The 21,722-nt window shown below is 30.9% G+C and overlaps 1 protein-coding gene across 2 annotated transcripts in view; it reads right to left on the reverse strand.

Annotated features, from left to right (window-relative positions):
• Positions 1-7,888: 7,888 nt before the first annotated feature.
• LOC129972798 (dual specificity protein phosphatase 22-B-like) overlaps positions 7,889-21,722 on the reverse strand; it is a 301,383-nt gene continuing 287,549 nt past the window's right edge. For both annotated transcript variants that reach the window (XM_056087070.1, XM_056087071.1), the window contains 2 exons: positions 10,159-10,330; positions 7,889-8,246 (listed from right to left, as the gene is read on the reverse strand). In XM_056087070.1, the coding sequence (XP_055943045.1) occupies positions 8,052-8,246; positions 10,159-10,330 (367 nt within the window). In that variant the 3' untranslated portion in view covers positions 7,889-8,051. The remainder of the gene's footprint in view (positions 8,247-10,158; positions 10,331-21,722) is intronic.

A 21,722-nucleotide genomic window follows, 5' to 3' on the forward strand; every position in this document is an offset into this window, starting at 1 on the left:
ACAACACCTACATAGTGCATATCTTCCTACTTTCAGTACTTGCGTCCCATTAAATCTATAGGTCCTTCTGACTACCTATTCATTACTTTGCATTGATTATATATATATACAATAAATAATATATATAAGCTACATTAGGCAAATGAATTTAAAGTTTACCATAAATCTTGAAATAAGTAAGTTAGAATTCAGACTGTAATGCACTGTGTAAATTCCCTTGCTGCATATAAATAATTTGACTTAACTCTACACCATATAATGAAACATTTCAATCAATTATATTTTTGTCTTTGAATATATAATATATTCCTTTATCTTTAATACATTATTCCTTTAGATATTCTTTTTTCTTTAATACATTTATATAAATGCAATTGAAAAATAAAAATTCTGCAATACAGAATTGAGGAAGGGCACCTATTTTATATGAATTAGTTTACACATTTTAGCGTTTCCATAGTTTTTATTTTTTTCATATCCTATTTAACATAAATACAAGTTATTCTGAAAGCAAAATTTAAATTTTAGAACTGGTATAAGGTGATGAAAATGACACCCAACTTCACACCTTTCCCCCCCTAAATTTCCATGTTGTACTATCAGTATAGATGCACACAAAGTCTTTCCTTTATTAAAAAATATTATTGTAAAAAAAACCCTATTATAATTAGGTATATAGTTGTTTTGCTATTGTGTATTTAATAAAACCACTTACATTAGTAAATTTTAATGTAAATACTCTTAGTAGCTTGAAAAATATAAAAGTGTATTTCAATTCTCACTTCGTCCAAAATTTCAGCTGTCACACTAGAATACACTCCCTTAGCATCTGTAATCCTAACTTTGATTGTATCGATATTTTCAGAAAGCATTATTAACACATTATCCTTTTCACTGATTTGAATTCATGAAGCGAAGGTCACATTGAACTTTTTCTTTGGTTGGTGTCATTTTGATAATAGTTAAATGTCAAATCATTATTTTTGCTCTACTTGCATTATCCGTTGGATTAAAAATTAAGAACAGGATCATTCCATGGAAAAAATTTTGCAGTATTACATTCAATGGTTTAATTTAGGATTCAAGGATTATGTAGGATTCAAATTTAGTATCTGAGACACTTTTACAAGAGAAGTGACGATATTAACCCATTAATGCCTAGTATCCTGTTTATAGAGCAAGTTTATTTGATTTCCTTACTTATTTCAAAATTACCCCCCCCCCCCAATTTTGTCATAATTGTTACATAGTTTTGAATTGAGGTATCATTTATTAACTACATTTTGAAATCAAAGTGGGGCCATTTCTGAATTTTTTTATTCTTTCAATTTATATTTCAGGTAATGTAAGGAATATGAAAATGACTTATATATATATATATATATTCAATTGTAAAATAAAAGCAGAATTTTAATTCGTAGCATCTTAATCTTTATACACAATTTAAAAGAAACTTATTGAAATCTATGCTTCAAATTAAATTCAGTATTAATAAATTAAGCAAAAGTTTACAGACATGATCTTAAAGGCACAAGAATATGAGGAGTGGATATTATTGAAATCATTTATGTTATTTGTATATTTAGAAAATTTTAATTTAATTTTGCTAGTTTTCAAACAATATTAAAAATGGAGAAACTACCATTTTTCTTATATACAAGAAGAATGAAAATATGGAAACTATACTCAGTATGCAGCAAGGTAGAATATAAACAGGCAATGGATTCATATCATTTGGAACTTATGAATTTTTGATTGTCCAAAATAAAATTTAGGAGAAATTAATTTAAGTTCATATTAACGGACCTAAATTAATAAAGTATTAATATGCAGCAAGTTCAATTCAAATATACAAAGTGCACATTAATAATTCAACAAATGTAGAAAAAAAATTTCAGAATGAGATAACATTGTTTTATCTATTAAAATAATATTACTTAAAATGGAATATATACAAAATCTGAAGGCACTTACAAAAACTCGAAAAAAATGGAAAGGGTTTTCTACCATCCTGAACCTTCTACAGGACGCAAGTTTACAAGTGTTTCTACAATGCACTTTTTACAATGCACAGAAACAAGCAATTGCAATTTTTTTTCAATAGATTTTTTTAAGGCATTTTTTTCCAAACTTGCTATTAATCTAAATAAGGAATAAATCTCATGTTTTGCATGCAAAATATACTGTTGAGACTTAAGAGCTATAAGCAACAACTTAATTTCATTTAATGTAAATAAATAAATAAGTAAATACAAAGAGTATAGAGTAAGAAGGAAAAAATTTCATTTTGAAAAATCATTTGTGATTTTTATAACAAAAATTTTACAAATATATAATGCTAAAAACTATTTATTTTTGCTAATTTTTGAAATAATAAAACTAAATATAATGCTTACAACAATGAACATAATATTCTTATTGTAAAAATTATTTTCAAAATATATGTTCTCAAAAATATTAACTTAAATTCAACAAATATAAATTAAAAGTTATTTCTAAGCTATACTTTGATGATTTACAAGCAAATTATTTAATAAGTATGCTACTTATAAAAAAAAAAATTGACTTACACAAGCATATATACAACAGGAATATATTTAAAATGAAATTTCAAGTTGATGCTGTTCTCTCAAAATTCTCAAGTTTAAAGCATCTGCATATACTTACATTAGTTAACTAGCTCTAGCAAACAAAAATATGCATACTTCACTTATGAAGCAATCAGATATAATTTCGATGTTTTACTTATAGCAGCATAGATAAGCATGCTAAGCAGCAGTTACACACCATGGATAAACTATAATATAACTATAACTTTAAAAGGCACTTTTATAAATATATTAGAATTATATACAAGCAGAGATTATAGCAAAAAGCATAGTTTTGACAATTGAAAAAAAAATTGTTTATGAGAAATAATAAATATATTATGCTTTTTCTTACTTTTGCAGCTCTTTGACAAATAACACACCTAAAGGCAGTCTTATTTATAATAGTACAATCCCTATTTTTGAAACATAAGAAGTTGGATTAAAAATATTAATATATTAACTAAGAAATTCAAAATAAATTTCGGAAAAAATTAAATTTTTTTCTAATATTTTTTTATGAAAAAAAATTAATTTTTTAAATTATTGTTTAGTTTAAATAGAAAATTAAACTTTAATGCATTCAGAACCATACAAGTGGCATGGCAAAATTTATGCATTGAAAGACAGATACAATTAATTTATATTGATTTAATTAAAATGCAATTTTAAAAGCTATCTATTGATTTTAAAATAATTTTTTTTAAGATTTAGAATAATCAAATGCTATTTGTAATGTTTATTGACACATCATGCATCTATTTTGAAATAAAAATAAAGAATAGGGGGAAAATACCAGTACTTAGGCAATATTACATTTTAAACATAAAATGGTGCTTTGTTTTATTATTTAAGAATAACTAAAATAGAAGAATTTCACTACATTTTAAATGCAGAATGGTGTAGCATTTACAGCTAAGAAATAAAATTTTCTACGTTAGTTTTTACTTATTAAAAATATAAATAGTAAAAATCAAATGAACACATAAGTTACTTTTGGCGATATAAAAAAATCAAGGAAAACTTTTAAGTAGTGTATTGTGAATCCATATGTCAAAGAGTGACAAGTATGCAGAGTCAGTCTTTAAATACAATAATTCCAGTTAACTTTCCTGTTTCGACAACACAACATTAATACTGAATAAATTGTTCTTATAAGTATCAAAGATACATAATACATTTTAAAATTTATAAATATATTAAAATTAATAGCATAATAATAATTTAATTATGTTCAACAATAATAAAATACGTTACAGTATTGTAAATTCATAAATGATCTATCTATCTATATATATAAACATAAACAATAAACAGCACAAATGAGTTGTCAAGATCAACAATATTATGTGCAAGAAAAGGGGGGGGGGAATCACAACTATTATATGTACAAAAATATGAAATTTGTTTTCAGAAAATGAAAATAAATAAAATTATTAAGGTAAGCATTAAAATTGTAATTTTTCTAAGCTTTAAAGTGAATACAAATTATTCTGCAACAATACAAAATCAGACTCATTAATAATATAGTTTATACATTCTGATACCATCTTTACAAAAATCTTCTAGAAAAATATTCATTTTCAATAATACACCATTTCTTAAAAACCTTCAATTTAAACCCACTAACTTTTCTACATTCAATTAATCAAGTTATCAAATACATCAAGACGAATTCTTAATTAAACTTCATAAATTGAAAACCAACTCAACAAATACCTTCATGAAAGACAAGGTACTTCAAAAAATAATGTTTCAAAAATAATAATCTATAAATTGAAAGATATTTAGGGTAAAAACGCAAGAATACGGTACGGTTCCATCGCCAATTTCACAAAACTTTCGCCAACAGTTAGGTTTTTAACAGTTTTACAATGAATATCAAATTTGGCTGCCGTACCGCATTTTAAGCTCGACATCAGCCAAACCAGATGCCAAATATTGCAGCTTTACGAATTTTGCAGTTTTTTTTTTTTTTTTTTCTTAATTTCATGGCTTAAGAATGTTGTACTTGGCATATTTCCTTAGATTTAAAGGTTGCCAAGCTAACAAAAACGCAGCATTTTAAGCTAAAATTTATGTTTGGCTACAGTTGTTGTCGAGCAAAAAATATAACTTAAGAAAATTTTAAAAATAAATTTAATAACGAAAACTTAGTTAAATGCTTACAAAAAAGAAATAACATTCAAACACTGTAAATATTTTTACATCGTAAACAGAAGCAATATATAAAAAAAAGCTATAAAGAAACCTCTATAAAATCGCATATTTACAATTAAAAAAAATATGTAAAAAGAAACAAAATTCATAAAAAATATATTGCACATAAAGATAGGTTTACACTCGGCCAGTTATAAGATGGCTGGTAAGATAACTCATGCGCAGAAAGAGACTGATTTATGCTTGTCACAATTTCATAAGATAGATTCAGGCATTCTACGCTTGGTTATAAATTGCCGTTTTGGGGTAACTGAATTTTTCTATTTCACTAATATCGTAATAAAATAATGGATATTTATAAAAAAAAAACATGAAAAAAAAGAGTCAACATACCTAAATTTGGAAAACTATAGAAAAAAATGGCAAATAAAATGGAAAATAACAACAACCTCGCATCAGAAAGAAAAAAACTGTCATTTAATCAAATGTCAATAAGTGATCAATTTTTTTCACGCTCCCCCCCAAAAAATCGCCAAATTTTACAATTACGCAGTTAGAAAAAAAATGCAGCGGCATATTGTTGTCCCATCGGGACAAGTACTTGCCATAGACTGAATAGCATTTTTCAGCCATGGACTGACTACTGGCCGTCTTATAAGTGGCCGAGTGTAAAACCACCTTAAGAATTATTTAATTCTAAATCAGCTCAAAAAGTACTTCGTTGTAATGCCGCAATATCGAAATAAATATACGTAATTTTAGTATATTTTTTTCTTAATAAACTGGCAGGGGGGTCGGCAAATTCTAAAGTTGCCAGTTACACTGTCTCCACAATATTAATGGATATTCTGAGTGCCATACAATGTCGTGGAAATATCGTAATGTTGGGTATTTAATTTTTTAATTAAACTTACATAGCTTTGCTACATTGTTTAAAATTTATTATTTTGATAATGGTGATCGTTTTTTTTATTGGTATTCAAAAATTTCAAAAAATTACAATCGACTTCACGTCTTATATTTCAGCAGGTTATTTCTAGCTAATTATTGTAGGTTATTGCTGCAAAACATTTTTTTCTTCAAATGACAGATATCCAATTTGGAATCCAATATAAAAAAAAATAAACATAGCATTTCTCCTTTTAATATTATTACATATAAGCAAGCAATTGTTTTCTGAGGCAAATTTCATTGAAATGTAAATTTAGGAGATAAATAATTGATGCCAACTTGGAACAATATTTGAAATAGAAAAACATGGCTAGTTACAAACCTAATACACAACTTTTTCTTAGAAAATTGTAATTTCATAGGACAAAACGATTCAAATCAATTAGAGGGATTTATAAGATTTTTCTTCTTATCTAAACGAAAACATCAATTAGCATATAAGCAATATTTATAAATAATTCTAAGTTTTGCTATCTGATTTATTTTATTTTTAAAAATTAAGAACTGGATAAGATCAAATTTGGGGAAAATATGTTTAGATAGTTGGCCATGCATTTTTTAACAATGGTAATTATCCAATGTTTGGCTTGCATATGCAATTACCACATTTCTAATTGAAAAAGAAAGTTAATTTTAATTTAGAGCACTATTTCATCTCGACAAGGATACCAATAATGCCAAGTCACCAATCAAGATGGTTGACCACATAAAAAATATTGCAAAACAATTGCAATTTGTACCATGGTCAAATTAGAAGGCCAACGCTCAACAATCTCTAAGGGTCACTGCTAGGACGACTCTGCTACCGCCAAGCGAAAATAAATTTCATTATTGCTCGCAAGATGAAATTATTATTATTATTTTGAGAACGGTAGCTTCGTAAATAAAATAACAGATACTAATTTGTTAGAATAAAAAATAACTGGAGTGCGATTAATCTGGTTGTTAATTTTGTCTGCTGTAACTACATCGAAAAAATGTTTTAAGCGGAGAAACGACCGAATGAAATGAAATACAGATAGGGTCTCAACAGAAGGTTTGCACAAAGTAAGGTTGACCATCAGTAAGTACACGCATGAAAAAAAAAAAAAAAAAAAAAAAAGACAAAACAACATCATATGGTACCATTAGCTTAGTGTGCTTTTTTGTGCTGGCACAGTTTATGGCGATGACAATATTGGCGTAATATAAATCCAGCTTTAAGGTGCTCAGGGCTCAGATCAATACGGATCTAAATTGGGTTTCGAGGCCATACCACCAAGCTAAAGCAGCCCAATGATTCGCTGATGAAAATAACGGTTAATATTAGTTTTTTTCATACGGCAAAATGGCAGTTTGCAAGCACATGGCCAATTCACCACAGCACAATTTTGTTATTTTGACCCGATCTCACAGACAAACCTGTCATCGATATATCTAATTCTCAAATTAAAGATACAACATACCAATGAGCTCAGTTTTGTATGTTCCCAATATTACGAAATAAATAATGCATTCATTGATTATTTTCAAAATTGAATATAATTTCGGCCTAGAAAATAATGACAAATAAGAAGATTAAATTGGGTGCAATAATATAATATACTTTAATCTTTAATTTATATTGCGGGTTTCGGATAATTCAAAATTGGTGAAAGAGATATGTTTAGGTCTTTCGCCTTAATCATTTGCCGACCCTTACCTTACCTCTAATTTTAAGGTGCGTGAAGTATATTTTGTGGAGAAAAAATCATTTGAAATTAATAAATCTCGCAAAAATCGGGAGATCTTGAAGCGAAAAATTTATCAATTTGAAATTTCCTGTGCAAATTGAATTAACATTACAAACATTTCTCATCTCATAAAGTCATGCAAAAATTTTTTGCAAGAATTTAACAATTTTGCATATAAAGCATTGAGTTTTCAATCATCTACTAAACTCAAATAGTGAAACTGCATCATTTCTACATCAATCAGAATATTTTTAGTGAATACAATTTCTATATAATTTTCCCCCTCTCTCTCTCGTGCATTTTTAGAACGAGACTAGACTAAACGAAACCCTCACCCGATCAAGCACAAAATTTAAGACATTATTCATAATAATATATTATACAGATTCCAGTTTTAGTTAGAATTTTCTAAGAAAGTATTTCTATGAAAAGTCCTTGTAGTATCTAAATTTTTATTCTATAAGAAATCACTGTTCGTTTCATTTTTTTTTTCTTTCTTTCGAAGAGTTAGAATTAATTATTCCCGCACAGTTCAATAAAAAGATCCCCGTCTATCTGTCTATCTTTCCACTCTTGAGCTCCATGGGTTCATCAGCCATACATTACTTTAAGGTTTGCCTTTGCCAGGCGGAAACGTTTGTCACGAGGACCTAGGGTTATCTCGATGTGGAGATCGACGCTTAGGAGAGGGTGGAGGCCCATACCTTCTGCAGATGCCACCGCAAGGCTCTTTCGATTTCGTAGTAGCGTGGTAAATGACGAGAAGTTTCCGGCATTCTTTCTCGTCGATCTGAAAGGTCTGCTTCGGATATCTTTCCCTGAGACGTCTCCTCTCCTGCAAGAGTGACATCAGTAAAAAGATTAATTTCGGACTTCGAAATTTTGTGGTAAGATAATGTGTCATGTTTGAATCGTTTGTCTTGTCATCGTCTAGTTTGATTACATCAGCCGTTGCATTCTCTAGTTAATTATTTTTAAATCAAGCAAATTATAGACAGAATATCAGCCTGTTTGTATGTCTGTCTTATAGCCAATCTTTGTAGTACTAATTTCCTTTTCTTTTAGGTAGATTCCTATAGGAAGACTACCTATTGCAAAGGTTCTCATGATAAGACTCCGCGAAAATTTCTTCAGTTCTTCAGCGATCATTGTCCTTAGAATCCAAAAACCATCCCTCTTTCAAAAGTTAGATTATATCTATATATATATGCGAATAACGCTTGTTCATATTAATGTGAACATAATACCAGAGTAATTTTGTTTCGATTTTAACTGGCTTGGAATATGTTGTTAGAAATGTCAAAACCTCGGACGAGTTCGCAAATGGCCTATCTACCTCAAAGGGGATGAAAATAATGGGGGGGTGAAATTTTCATTTCGCTATAATGTTCCTAATATTGAAGATAGAAAAATAAATCCAATTAGCCCAATTAGAATCTCATTAATAACGTTTGTATTTAAAATTTTTCAATTATTACAATAGAAGTTAGGGACTGAAAAGTGATTTTCAAGTCCTAATTTTGACTGTTTTTATATTCAAGAATTTATGCTGGTAATAGTAACTTGTATGTAAAGGAGTCTTTGCCTTCCAGCTTGCCGAGAGGATTTTTTTTATGCCACGATTTTTGCATCACGCAATTTACAGATAAAACATCCATATCCAGCATAAAAACATTACCATATTGAAAATATTAAAAATTTTCAATTAATTAAATATATAATTAACATTTGAAATTCCCTTTTTAACCAGGATGAATGTTATTATGAGCTACACGTGGATGTGGTGGACCTTCATGATAGAATTCGACCTCAGAACAAAATTTTATCATTTAGAACACATCCAGTTGGATGGCCCTTGATATCTTTCATTAGATAATATGAAGAAATTAACTTAACTAAATTTGCCAAAATATGCGATGCCTTTCTCCAGAAAATTAAATTTATCATCGGCATTCGCTTTTATTGATGACTTTATATTTAATTATCAATGATTCATTAAAAGCGTAAGAGAAAGTTTGTCCAACAATCGACAAAAAAAAAAAAAAAAAAAATCTTTATATTTACTTTAACATTAAGGAAATGACGAAATCAAATACATACATATCCTCAAACATTGGTTACCCAGTCATTCGTAGCATTTCTTACCGACATATTACGTATAAAGAATATCCAAAATTATCGAAGAAGGGATATTTCCTAAGAATTTTAATTGATTAAAATATACTCAAAATTATTTAAATACATTTATAACTGGCTAAAGATATGTAAAATAATTTTACTTCAAAAAACACACACAACAAGATTTTGTTGATCAAACAAATTCACGCTTTTTTAAGACATTTATAATTTTTTTAAAATTATTAAATAGCAGTAATTTGTACTTTTTTAAGTCATCACTGCTCAGTTTAACATCATCCCATATGCATTTTGCAATGAGGAGTCATTCCGATATTTTTGCATTCATACTGGAATAAGGCTCCACTTTGTCTTTTTTTTCTTAACCATGCTTAAAAACAATTTCACTGACTATCAATAGTGCTGTTAGTGAGGATTTTGGAAGAGCGTATTTTCGGCGTTTTTCCGTAGTTTTTCGCTACATAACTGTAATTCCGCCTTTTTCATCTAATTTCCATAGCAACTACGGTAATTTCGTAGCTGTTGCAGGGTATGCATATATTTACAAACTAAATACCATGATACTCAGTTTCGCATCTTAAACATAACATTAAAAAGGTTAGCGTACTCACCTCTGTTAATCTCTGAAACTCGAACTGATGTAATTGCTTTTGAAAACCACAGTTGGGATTAGCAATACTCCTGGCTCCTCGTAGAACTTTAAGGGAATCTTTGCAAGATAAGGATGTAACGGACATCAAGTAAGCTGCTGCTATCGTTACGCTGCGAGATACACCGGCGAGACTGGAGCGGAGAAAGAGAAACAGAAATACGTTTAAATCCATTATTTTTACTAGGTCTCGATAATAACAAAGCAGCGAGATCTATCATTCCGGGAATAATCATCAGTTTAGAAACTTTGAATCAATTCTAGTACAACCAGCCGGTATAGTTTCCTCTGAGCTTGCTTGCATATTCCCTAATATTAATCAATTTGCTGAATTGAGGGAAATGTCACGGAGTTTTTGAATTCAAGCTTTTTAATTTTTGGGCATAACAGGTGAATAAAGTAATGACATAGCAATAAGATTACTTACTAAGTGGTTAAGCTCAGAAAAATAAAGGATTTACTTGGCAGGTAGCTTATTACTAATAAATCAAGAAAAGAAATGAAGAAAATAGTAGATAGATTTTACACAAGCGTAATTCGGCAAATTCGGTTCAGAGCCAAATCGGTGTGGTAAGTTTGGTTTAGTTATATTAACGTTCCGATTTAACGAAAAACTAGGGCTGTTTTGGGACGGATCTCATAACTTGGATGTCGAGGACGACACCTGAGCTGGCCCCCACCTCCAAACTTCCACACCACACAAGCGGGTGGATGTTTGGCCCTGACGGATTTAACGACCCGCTTACACGACGGTTCTTCGGTGGAATGGGGTCTCGAACCCGCAACCTTTCGGTTCCGAAGCATACTTTACCACCAGGCCAGCACGGACAGTTGGATGTGGTAAAACAATGATGGTGACTTAGATATGAAGGAGATGACGAAGTCTCTTCGAGTTTTTTGGTAGTGAAGAGTCATAATTTTCTAAACTATTTCTTTAATTGCGATGTTACCGCTTTTGTCGATTTTTTTCAAAGAATCTTGTTCAGAGTTTCTAGTGGAAATACCGAAATGTCCTTGATACACAACGCCTTTCAAGTGAACCATAACCACCTCACAACGAGAAATTGCCAAGATTCAGATCAGTGTCATCAGTTAAAGGATTTTATCTTATACGAATAAAATTTCAGGATCTTACGCAATTTCTTCTGCATCGTCGAGAACGGGATAACTGTTTGTTGTGATATTGAACGTGCACTGCTGATAACCTGCTTATAAGCTATCGCTTGATCCATAACGGCAGATGCAACTTCTTCAACTTGTTCCTGCTTGATAACATTACGTCCTCGGCTTGGTTGCACATCAAGAATTCCTGTTGTTTCAAATCTTTCAACCATTCTTCGTAAGTTAGTTACGGTCATTGGTCCTCTACGTAACTGTTTTAACCGCCGGTATTCATGAAAAGCAGCACTGGCATTTTCACCCCGCTGATAAAACAGCTCAACTAATAAGGCGCGTTCACGTAGTGATAACGCAAATGACGGGCGAATTCTTGCAGAATGACATAAATTCCTGCAACCCTTCCTTTTATCTTCGATTAATGTCACAAAGTACCCATACAAGCAAATTACTTAATAAAGTTTTCGATCGCAGAGCCAGGATTTCCCCTATCGGCATTTTTGGTACTATATATATATATATATATATATATATATATATTGATAAATCGAAACCGCATACTTTAATGTGTATGGTGGCCACCACATTTCGTCCAGTACATAACACCCTACAGGGCTCTGAACAGCTCTTGTAATTTCTTAATCACCCTGTACATTTTACATTAACATATACACTTTAAATATTGAATCAGTGTATCAAATTTTATTCACCTAGCTTTTGCCGTTTTCTAATTATCGTGTTAACTTTTATTCGGATAGCCGGACAGATTTACTAGGAATGGATTTTTTTCAAAATTTGTGAGAAATTTACAAATTTAGCGTTAAGCTCATAAACCAAATTTCACCCCTTCAGTTCAAATAGTTTTTAAATGATCATATTTACAGATAGACAGACAAACATAATTCCAAAAACATGTTTTTCGGCAACAGGGAGGTAGGTCTGAAAAGTGAAGATATGTCAAAATCTAAAGTTAAAATTTTTCCGCGATTACTTTTTTTTACCTTTGACGATACTTTCTCCTTGTATATGAGAAAGCAAAAGAATTGCGAAAAATAGCACCAGATACATTAAATAATGTAACAATAGTCATAAATACTTGTGCACAGACGGCATATGTAGTAATATACAATATGTAACGTGTGCACAGAAAATATATGGAGTAATATACAATATGTAACGTGTGCACAGAAGATATATGGAGTAATATACAATATGTAACGTGTGCACAGAAGGTATATGTAGTAATAAACAATATGTAACGTGTGCACAGAAGGTATATGCAGTAATATACAATATATGATGTGTGCACAGAAGATATATGCAGTAATAAACAATATGTAACGTGTGCACAGAAGGTATATGTAGTAATATACAATATGTAACGTGTGCACAGAAGATATATGTAGTAATATACAATATGTAACGTGTGCACAGAAAATATATGGAGTAATATACAATATGTAACGTGTGCACAGAAGATATATGGAGTAATATACAATATGTAACGTGTGCACAGAAGGTATATGCAGTAATATACAATATGTAACGTGTGCACAAAAGATATATGTAGTAATATACAATATGTAACGTGTGCACAGAAGGTTTATGTAGTAATAAACAATATGTAACATATGCACATAAGGTATATGTAAGTGTGTTTTTAAAAATTGCAAGTAAATGTTATATTTTTCAAATGTTAATGATATGATCGCTTTAATTCGGAATTTTGAAAATGAATAGTTTTTATTGGAAATAATCCTCACTGATGTCAAACTATGAAAATAAAAATCCCAACCAGAATTAGTGAAATACGTAATCAAAGATTATTTGAGATCCTTAATTTATTTATAAATCTACTTCAGTTAAGGATTTTACCTTTATTTAAAAAATTTATTGTCCCAGAATAATGAAAGCGCAAGTCTGCATTTCTTTGAAACCCAACCTAGATCTTTACTTGCTAAAGAGTGAGAAAAGAATGTTTTCAGATCATAGCACATAATTTAATTTTGTGTAGTTTTCATCCTTACCTTTCCAAATAAAATTCGATACAATGCGATAAAACAGATACGCGATAATTAAGAGGTTACAGCAACGAATAGTTAATGACAGTTTCCAAATATTTCCTCCGTAAATAGAGACCATGTTAATCCAGTTATTATAAACTCATTATTCGCTGAAAGCAGAATTGTGGCTAAACGTTTGAATTACAATTAAAGCTGTGGTGGTGATTAAAGATCTTTACAGATATGACCTAAAATGCTTCCTATTTCGCAGGTCTTAATGAAATTCCAGAATATTTCCTAACGATTGTTGCTTATAAGGATATTCACCCCATATTACCTCCAAGTGGGTTTAATTAAATCAATGAACCAAGGTACCTACTTCAAAAATACGTATTTTAAGGTATATACAGCCATTTCGCGATAAGCTGCACAGAAATATTTCTAATATTAATTTCCTCACAAAATTACTATTGCACACAAAGTAATTAGTTGTGTAGGAAATTGGAATATGAGTTTCGCAAGAAAACTGTAGACATTTAGATAAAGCTTTCAATAGTTAACCGAAATTCAAATAATAATGAACAGTTCCTGAAAGCATAGTTGCATTTACTCACGCAATAATTTGCTTTTTTCAATAATCGTAAAACGCTCATTCAACTTAACAATACGGGTAAATATCATTATAGATTTTTAAAGTATACTATAATTTAAAAATAATTCATTTAAAATATTTCTTCATTCTTTTAGAGAAAAATTGGCCAAACTTAAAAATAACGTCCGTTCGCGAAAGTTGATTTGGGGGGGGGAAGGGCGATTTCTCGTTAAATATGATAATCTGTACAATTATTGTAGCAACCCTCAACATTTATATGGTTTATTACGACCATCCAACATCGCAGACAACAGATGTTTTTAAGTTAAGTTTTACCAAAGAATTCGTTACTGAGCAGTATAAATTTAAAGGAGTCGTAAGTTTTGAAGTAAAAAAACGTTTCCTTACAGAAAAATCATTTAAAACAAGATAGCATTTTCTCTATTTCCTTACTTGTCTCTAGACACGTTCACTGCTATTGTTGTCATTAGTAAATAATCCCTCAATAAAAGTGATATGCCAGTAAATTGATCTCCCAAATGAAAATGTGCAATTTTTGCCATTTATTATTTAGGATTCCTTATGGAATCATTTACCACATCCATTTATTTATAAAATAGTTAAAATACGGAAAATAAGCTAATAAGTTATAAAATAGCAAAATATTTCATTTTAAAGAATATAATATTGATTATACATTTTTCTTTGCTGTGACAAATGAATACCTATAAATATTAGCATAATTGCCGGCGTCCTCGCATAGGGGTAGCGCATTTTCCCCGTTATCTGGGCGTCCCGGGTTCGAATCCCGGTTCGGGTATGGTTGTTCTTCATCTGTGTTCTATCCGTAAGGTGTGTGAATGTGCCCCCCTGTAAAAAGGGGTTGTGCAAGCGAATGTGTGAGTTTCATCTTCATATGAGGTAGAAGTCAGACTTCTGCCCTCGGGTGCTCAGGGGCCTTTACCCTCAAAAGCTACTGCACCCCCTTTCCGTGGTAACGCGGACACGATATCATCATTAGTATAATTTATTTTATTGCTTTCATTCACTGAACACCATGGTTAAACGAAAAACAGATTATTTTTGGAAGCGAAGCCTAGTAGTATTTGAAATTCAAACAAATTATTTCACGAAAATATGTAGACGGTATCCAATCTAATCACGTCCCAATAACTAATATCTAAAACTGATAAGTGTAAGCATATAATTCGATGCAAAAAAAATGCTTTAAATGAAGTTACGAGTAATGCTTCAGCTAATAAATCTAAGGTTAAAAAATTACGAAATCAAAGTTTTTATACCAATTTTGCAGAGTCATCAAATTCAATAAGATATTTATGACACATATTTTCAAATAATAAAAATAATTTTATCTATCGCGATCAAAACTGATCGAATTACAACATTTTTAATATTATTATTTTAAACAGTTGCAATGACTGCCTGAAGGGAAACCAGCCAAAGGAACGAGCTTCGTTTTCTCAAGGTAAATAATGATTTATTTTAATACTATCAAAGTTTCACAAGTTGGATAGTTTAGGTCGCATAAGAGTGGAATCTTTTTTTGTTGATGAAAATGTTAGTACGCCAAGAATCTTATTTTATCTGATTTCAGAAGTGAAATATTCTACCACTGTTGGGACATTGAAATATGAAGAAGGGATGTTGGATCAAGTGTTTGGCCAAAACATAGCTCAAAACCAAGTGGAGCCCCCCCCCCCCAAGAAAAAGTTTTTGTGCTGCTTAAAAATCGGACATTAATATAATGGAACTAAACTCCTTCATAAATCCTCAAAGATCTAACTCTGTCGATTTTAAGGAATCGCTATTCCTACAAATAATAATTCGGAAACGAACCAATTCTAGAAAACACGGGGAAGAGGAGGAAATGAAAAATATTCATAGCATTTAAAAGATCACGTCAGCATTTATTGAAAGATCTGGCGGACGTCTGACGCATTAGATCATCAAAAGCTTATTTCGAAGAAGTTCAAAGCTTTATTAGAAATTTCTCAATTTTATCAGACTGGAAGATAATCTTTCGCTTAATGCTATCCTCGATATATTTTCTCTGAAATATTATTTGCTCCTCAAAGATGCCTTGTCAGATGAAAAATGAAAAGCAATGCAAAAGATAAAATAGATGAATCTGCATAGCGAAATACAAAATTCTTCTTCAGGTTGTCGAAAATTTGTCGATAATTCTAATGAATATGGGGAACTAAAATAGAACTTGAGAAATAAAATAAAATGGTTCTAAATTAATAAGTTCATATTAGAGTGAACAAAATAATAGCGAATATGATGAGGCACCAAATAACGAGACGATTCTTACAATAAAGAGAGAGAGAGAGAGAAAGAGAGAGTGGTTTATTCTAATGCAAAGGTGAGCATTAAGTCGATTGCGACCACCAAGACATTTTGGAATGACTGCCTTTACTAAGACGCGAATACTAAAAGAAACATTTTTATGGAGCATTGTATTTTCTTTATCTCTTGAAGGAAACCCCCCCGGGGGGCACCTCGAAATGATGATGAGATGCTTCCGGCATGGTGGTTGGATCTAGCCACCCTGGAGGGTACACTAATAGGTGGGGGATCTGGCTCCTCCCATCGATGACGGGACGTACTTCCTTCGGGGAGGGTTGTACCGTGGCCGGTGACGGCCCTTAGGACTCAACCACAGTTCCCACCAATGTTGCTGTTGCGGCGGTCCGGTCATTCAGTTTTTATGGTTTAAATCTGTGTGCCTTCGGGCGGGTCGGAGAGTTAGATGGTTGACTTATCTCTTGAAGAAAATGAAATTTTTTCCTTTCATAATTACATAAATTTAAAAGCATGTTGTTCAGAATCTAAGAATAACTTTTGGAATCTAACGGACGTATCCTAATTTTAAAAAGTTGCATATCATTTAACGTCGTTCTTTGGTTCTACCTACCTGTGTGAATCTGCATTTTCATCGATGAATGTCATTAAGAGAACATATCGTTCCCTCCTGACACAAGGCCACTTAGAATCCAGTGCAAGATTAGCAGTTAGTAATTATATACTAAAATTTAGGCGAACAGTATGTAGCCGAATATGCATTCTTTGATATTAATATTTGTGGCAATTATAATTATGTTTGTAGTTATGTAGGTAAGTACATATTCCGTATTTATCATTCAGATACAATAAATATTGTAGACCTACGTCACTGGGTGGACCGCAACACCCTGAAAAAAAATGAGAAGTAACCCGTACTCTGAGAAAAGTCTGCCCATACCTATTCTAATGTAAGAAGGAGTGAAAACCTCGCTTTGCTCATAACAGCATGGCACCACGTTCGTTCGCTCTTCCGATTCCGGATGGTCAAGGGCCGTATAGTTGCAAGCATTATAATCTTTATTGGTGTGTGTGTGTGAAGGAGAATGGGATCTATAAACTTGCAAATTGACATTAAATTACTTAACATTCATAATTTTTTTTTCTTCGAAATCTATGTTTAAATTATGTCCAGCGCAGTTACAGACGTTATCATTTGAATTTGGGAAGGGTGGGGGCTTTCTATAAAATTGGAAATGGGCAATACTTAGCATTGGTAATTTTTAAAAAAAATTTCAATGTCTACGTTTAAATTATGTCCTGTAGTTACAAAATACTATAATCTTAATTTGGGAGAGGGGAAAGAAATTTGAGCATTAGTTTCTACATTTAGCATTAGTAATTTTTTAAATTTTATTTCAGTCTCTAAGTTTAAATAATCAAATTGAACAATTATAAAATATACATTAACAAATTGGCTGATATAATATTAAAGCAAAAATACAGTTTCAGAAGAAAAGGCAGTAACTTATATGAGAGAATAACTATACATGAAAAGTAATAAATGATGGGTGTATTAAAAAGACACCATCTCGCATTAGTGGTTCAACAGCTGTTCAAACGGTAATAGATCCCTATATAAGTGGAACTAATGTCATCACTTGATCCTTGTTCAAAATTGCAGAAATCTTCTTTTTAATGATCCTCATTTTGTTTAAAATGTAATGCCTAATTAAATTTTAACTAGAAAAAAAGGAATCAAAGTTCATTTTAAAAAGATTTTTTTTTCGTCTCAGTAACATTTTATCGCTAATTAATCGCAGGTTTTAATTAATTCTGAATTCAAACATTTTTTATTCTTATACAAGACGACACCTAGAGTTATAAAACAGAATGAAAGAGCTCTTGGGAACTCATTAAATCATTCTCAAGTCTGAAATTTTTTATTTTAAAATAATGAGCTAATTATTGTTCCCATTTTTGAAGTTTGAAACATTTTTGTGCTTTAAGAACTTCAAAACTAATTAATCAAGAGACTTAATTTGTATAACGCATCGGCTCAAATATCATTTGAAGTTCTTTAACTTGTTAAAATCTGGGACAATATTTTACATTTCTTTGGTACATATTTTAAAGCGTTGCTTTATTAGAATGAAACATTCGTCAGCGGCAATGTTGTGATGTTTCGGACGAATGTGACGACGATTACACAAAACCAGAAGGGAAAAAATATGATGTAACTGATGATTTTTCAGGGGGGGGGGAGAGATTCAATTTTTCTTTTTCCAATGATGAATTAAAAACCAAAGATTTCGTACACAATAATCTAATATAGAAAAGGCCTACAAAACTTTTCTTACAAAATTGTTTGAACCCTTTGCGAGATCATGGTTTTAAAAATAAGTAAGTCTCTGTTAATCTATATACTTATAATAAAGCTCAATGTGTGTGTGTGTTGGCGCTCTACAGGCCAGGTTATTTGACATACAGCTACCAAATTTGGTACATGTATACCTTAGAGGTCAGGAATGTGCACCTGGGATCCCTTTTTTTGAAATTTTAATTATCTACGAAAAACTACGAAAAAAAATCGTCTGGAGCAAAGCAAAGTTTGGCTCTGTGCCAGATAGTTCTAAACTCATGAGCTGTTTCATTAGAAGCATCCAGCTTTATTTACTTCTTCATCAAAATGTGTTATTTTTTTTAAAGTATATATAATTTTGAGTGAGAATATTGGAAACAATCTGAACAAAAAATACATTTAAGGAAAATATCGTCTGCTTTAAGTATGGTGTTTTTATCTATACTTATAATAAAGCTCAATGTGTGTGTGTGTGTGTGTGTGTGTGTTGGCGCTCTACAGGCCAGGTCATTTGACATACAGCTATCAAATTTGGTACATGTATACCTTAGAGGTCGGGAATGTGCACCTGGGGTCCCTTTTTTTGAAATTTTAATTATCTACGAAAAACTACGAAAAAAAATCGTCTGGAGCAAAGCAAAGTTTGGCTCTGTGCCAGATAGTTCTAAACTCATGAGCTGTTTCATTAGAAGCATCCAGCTTTATTTACTTCTTCATCAAAATGTGTTATTTTTTTTAAAGTATATATAATTTTGAGTGAGAATATTGGAAACAATCTGAACAAAAAATACATTTAAGGAAAATATCGTCTGCTTTAAGTATGGTGTTTTTATCTATACTTATAATAAAGCTCAATGTGTGTGTGTGTGTTGGTGCTCTACAGGCCAGGTCATTTGACATACAGCTACCAAATTTGGTACATGTATACCTTAGAGGTCGGGAATGTGCACCTGGGGTCCCTTTTTTTGAAATTTTAATTATCTACGAAAAACTACGAAAAAAAATCGTCTGGAGCAAAGCAAAGTTTGGCTCTGTGCCAGATAGTTCTAAACTCATGAGCTGTTTCATTAGAAGCATCCAGCTTTATTTACTTCTTCATCAAAATGTGTTATTTTTTTTAAAGTATATATAATTTTGAGTGAGAATATTGGAAACAATCTGAACAAAAAATACATTTAAGGAAAATATCGTCTGCTTTAAGTATGGTGTTTTTATCTATACTTATAATAAAGCTCAATGTGTGTGTGTGTGTGTGTGTGTGTTGGCGCTCTACAGGCCAGGTCATTTGACATACAGCTATCAAATTTGGTACATGTATACCTTAGAGGTCGGGAATGTGCACCTGGGGTCCCTTTTTTTGAAATTTTAATTATCTACGAAAAACTACGAAAAAAAATCGTCTGGAGCAAAGCAAAGTTTGGCTCTGTGCCAGATAGTTCTAAACTCATGAGCTGTTTCATTAGAAGCATCCAGCTTTATTTACTTCTTCATCAAAATGTGTTATTTTTTTTAAAGTATATATAATTTTGAGTGAGAATATTGGAAACAATCTGAACAAAAAATACATTTAAGGAAAATATCGTCTGCTTTAAGTATGGTGTTTTTATCTATATCTATACTTATAATAAAGCTCCATGTGTGTGTGTGTGTGTGTGTGTGTGTGTTGGCGCTCTACTGGCCAGGTCATTTGACATACAGCTATCAAATTTGGTACATGTATACCTTAGAGGTCGGGAATGTGCACCTGGGGTCCCTTTTTTTGAATTTTTAATTAGAATTTTAATTATTAATTAAAAACTAACTTTCCCGCCAAAAAAATCTTCCATTTTCCCCACCGCCAACTTTTCCGCCAAAATAATCTTCCATTTTCCCCACCGCCAAATGAGAAAGGCTTAAGTTTTTTTTTCTCCCAACAGTAATGAGGCTAGGGTTAACATATTTCGGCGGATTATTTCAAACGATTCTGTTTATTTTCTTAATGTTTTATGCATTTAAAATTAAACATTGTTAATTAATCCATGTTTCAGATTCATTCTGAAGCACTTTTGAATTAAAATAACACAGAATAAAGGAAATTAAAAATGTATAATCTGCATAGCGTTACCCCAACTGGCGTAGAAAAATTCACGCATTTGCGTTACCGTAAAAGGCGAAGAAAATTCACTCATGCGCACTGTGTTCTGATTGTTGGCATGGCAACCATTATCAACGGACGATTTAAATTACTTTTAGGTTACTTGTATGCTTTTGTAAGTAAATTGTATTTATATATTTTTTGTATATGCTTATAGTTTTAAGTACATCGTTTTTTAAGTAGTTTTTTTTAACCTGTTTTCAATGATTTAAATTATTTTTAGGTTAGTTGCATGCTTTTGTAATTAAATTGTATTTATGTTAGTTATATATATTTTTTGTATATTCTTATAGTTTTAAGTACATCGTTTTTTAAGTAGTTTTTTTAAACCTGCTTTAGACCGATTATTTTAAAGGATTCATTTTATTTTCTTAGTGTTTGATGCATTTAAAATTAAACATTGTTAATGAATCGATCTGTTCATGATGAATCTGAGAAAATTTTGTTGACAAATTCTTGAGATATTACAAAAATTATGAAAGATATTCTTTAGTGCCCATAAAGTTTAAACGCTCAGTGACTCTATTATCAGTATTATATTATTAAAAAAAATGCTTTGTTTCAGTAAAAAATATTATGATAATTATTGCAGATTAATCATTTACACTTTAATTTAAAGCATAAATTCTACGAGGGGTAACAGAAAATTAGAAAATACATATTACGTTATGACTGAAGGCCTTTATAATATTATGAGTGAATTATATGACTATCAAAACTTGAAGTTTTAAAATATTTTGCTGAAGAATCTATTAAAGTTGGAATTGCATAAAATATTTATTTATTAAAATTTTAACGAACATTAAGATTGACGAACCGGCTGGTCGCCAAAGGTGGCTAGTACTAAATAAGAATGGAAATACGTCTGTTTGTTTATCTGTAGACACGATCATTCAAAAACGCTTTGAGAGCTAGCCATGAAATTTGGAATGTGCTTTTTAACCCAGATTTGTAGATTTCTTTCAAATTTCGAACAAAATCTATTTACAAAAAGAAGAGCTGTTTAGCTATTCGA

The sequence above is a fragment of the Argiope bruennichi genome, chromosome 6 (genome assembly GCF_947563725.1).
Source record: "Argiope bruennichi chromosome 6, qqArgBrue1.1, whole genome shotgun sequence".
NCBI lineage: Eukaryota > Metazoa > Arthropoda > Arachnida > Araneae > Araneidae > Argiope > Argiope bruennichi.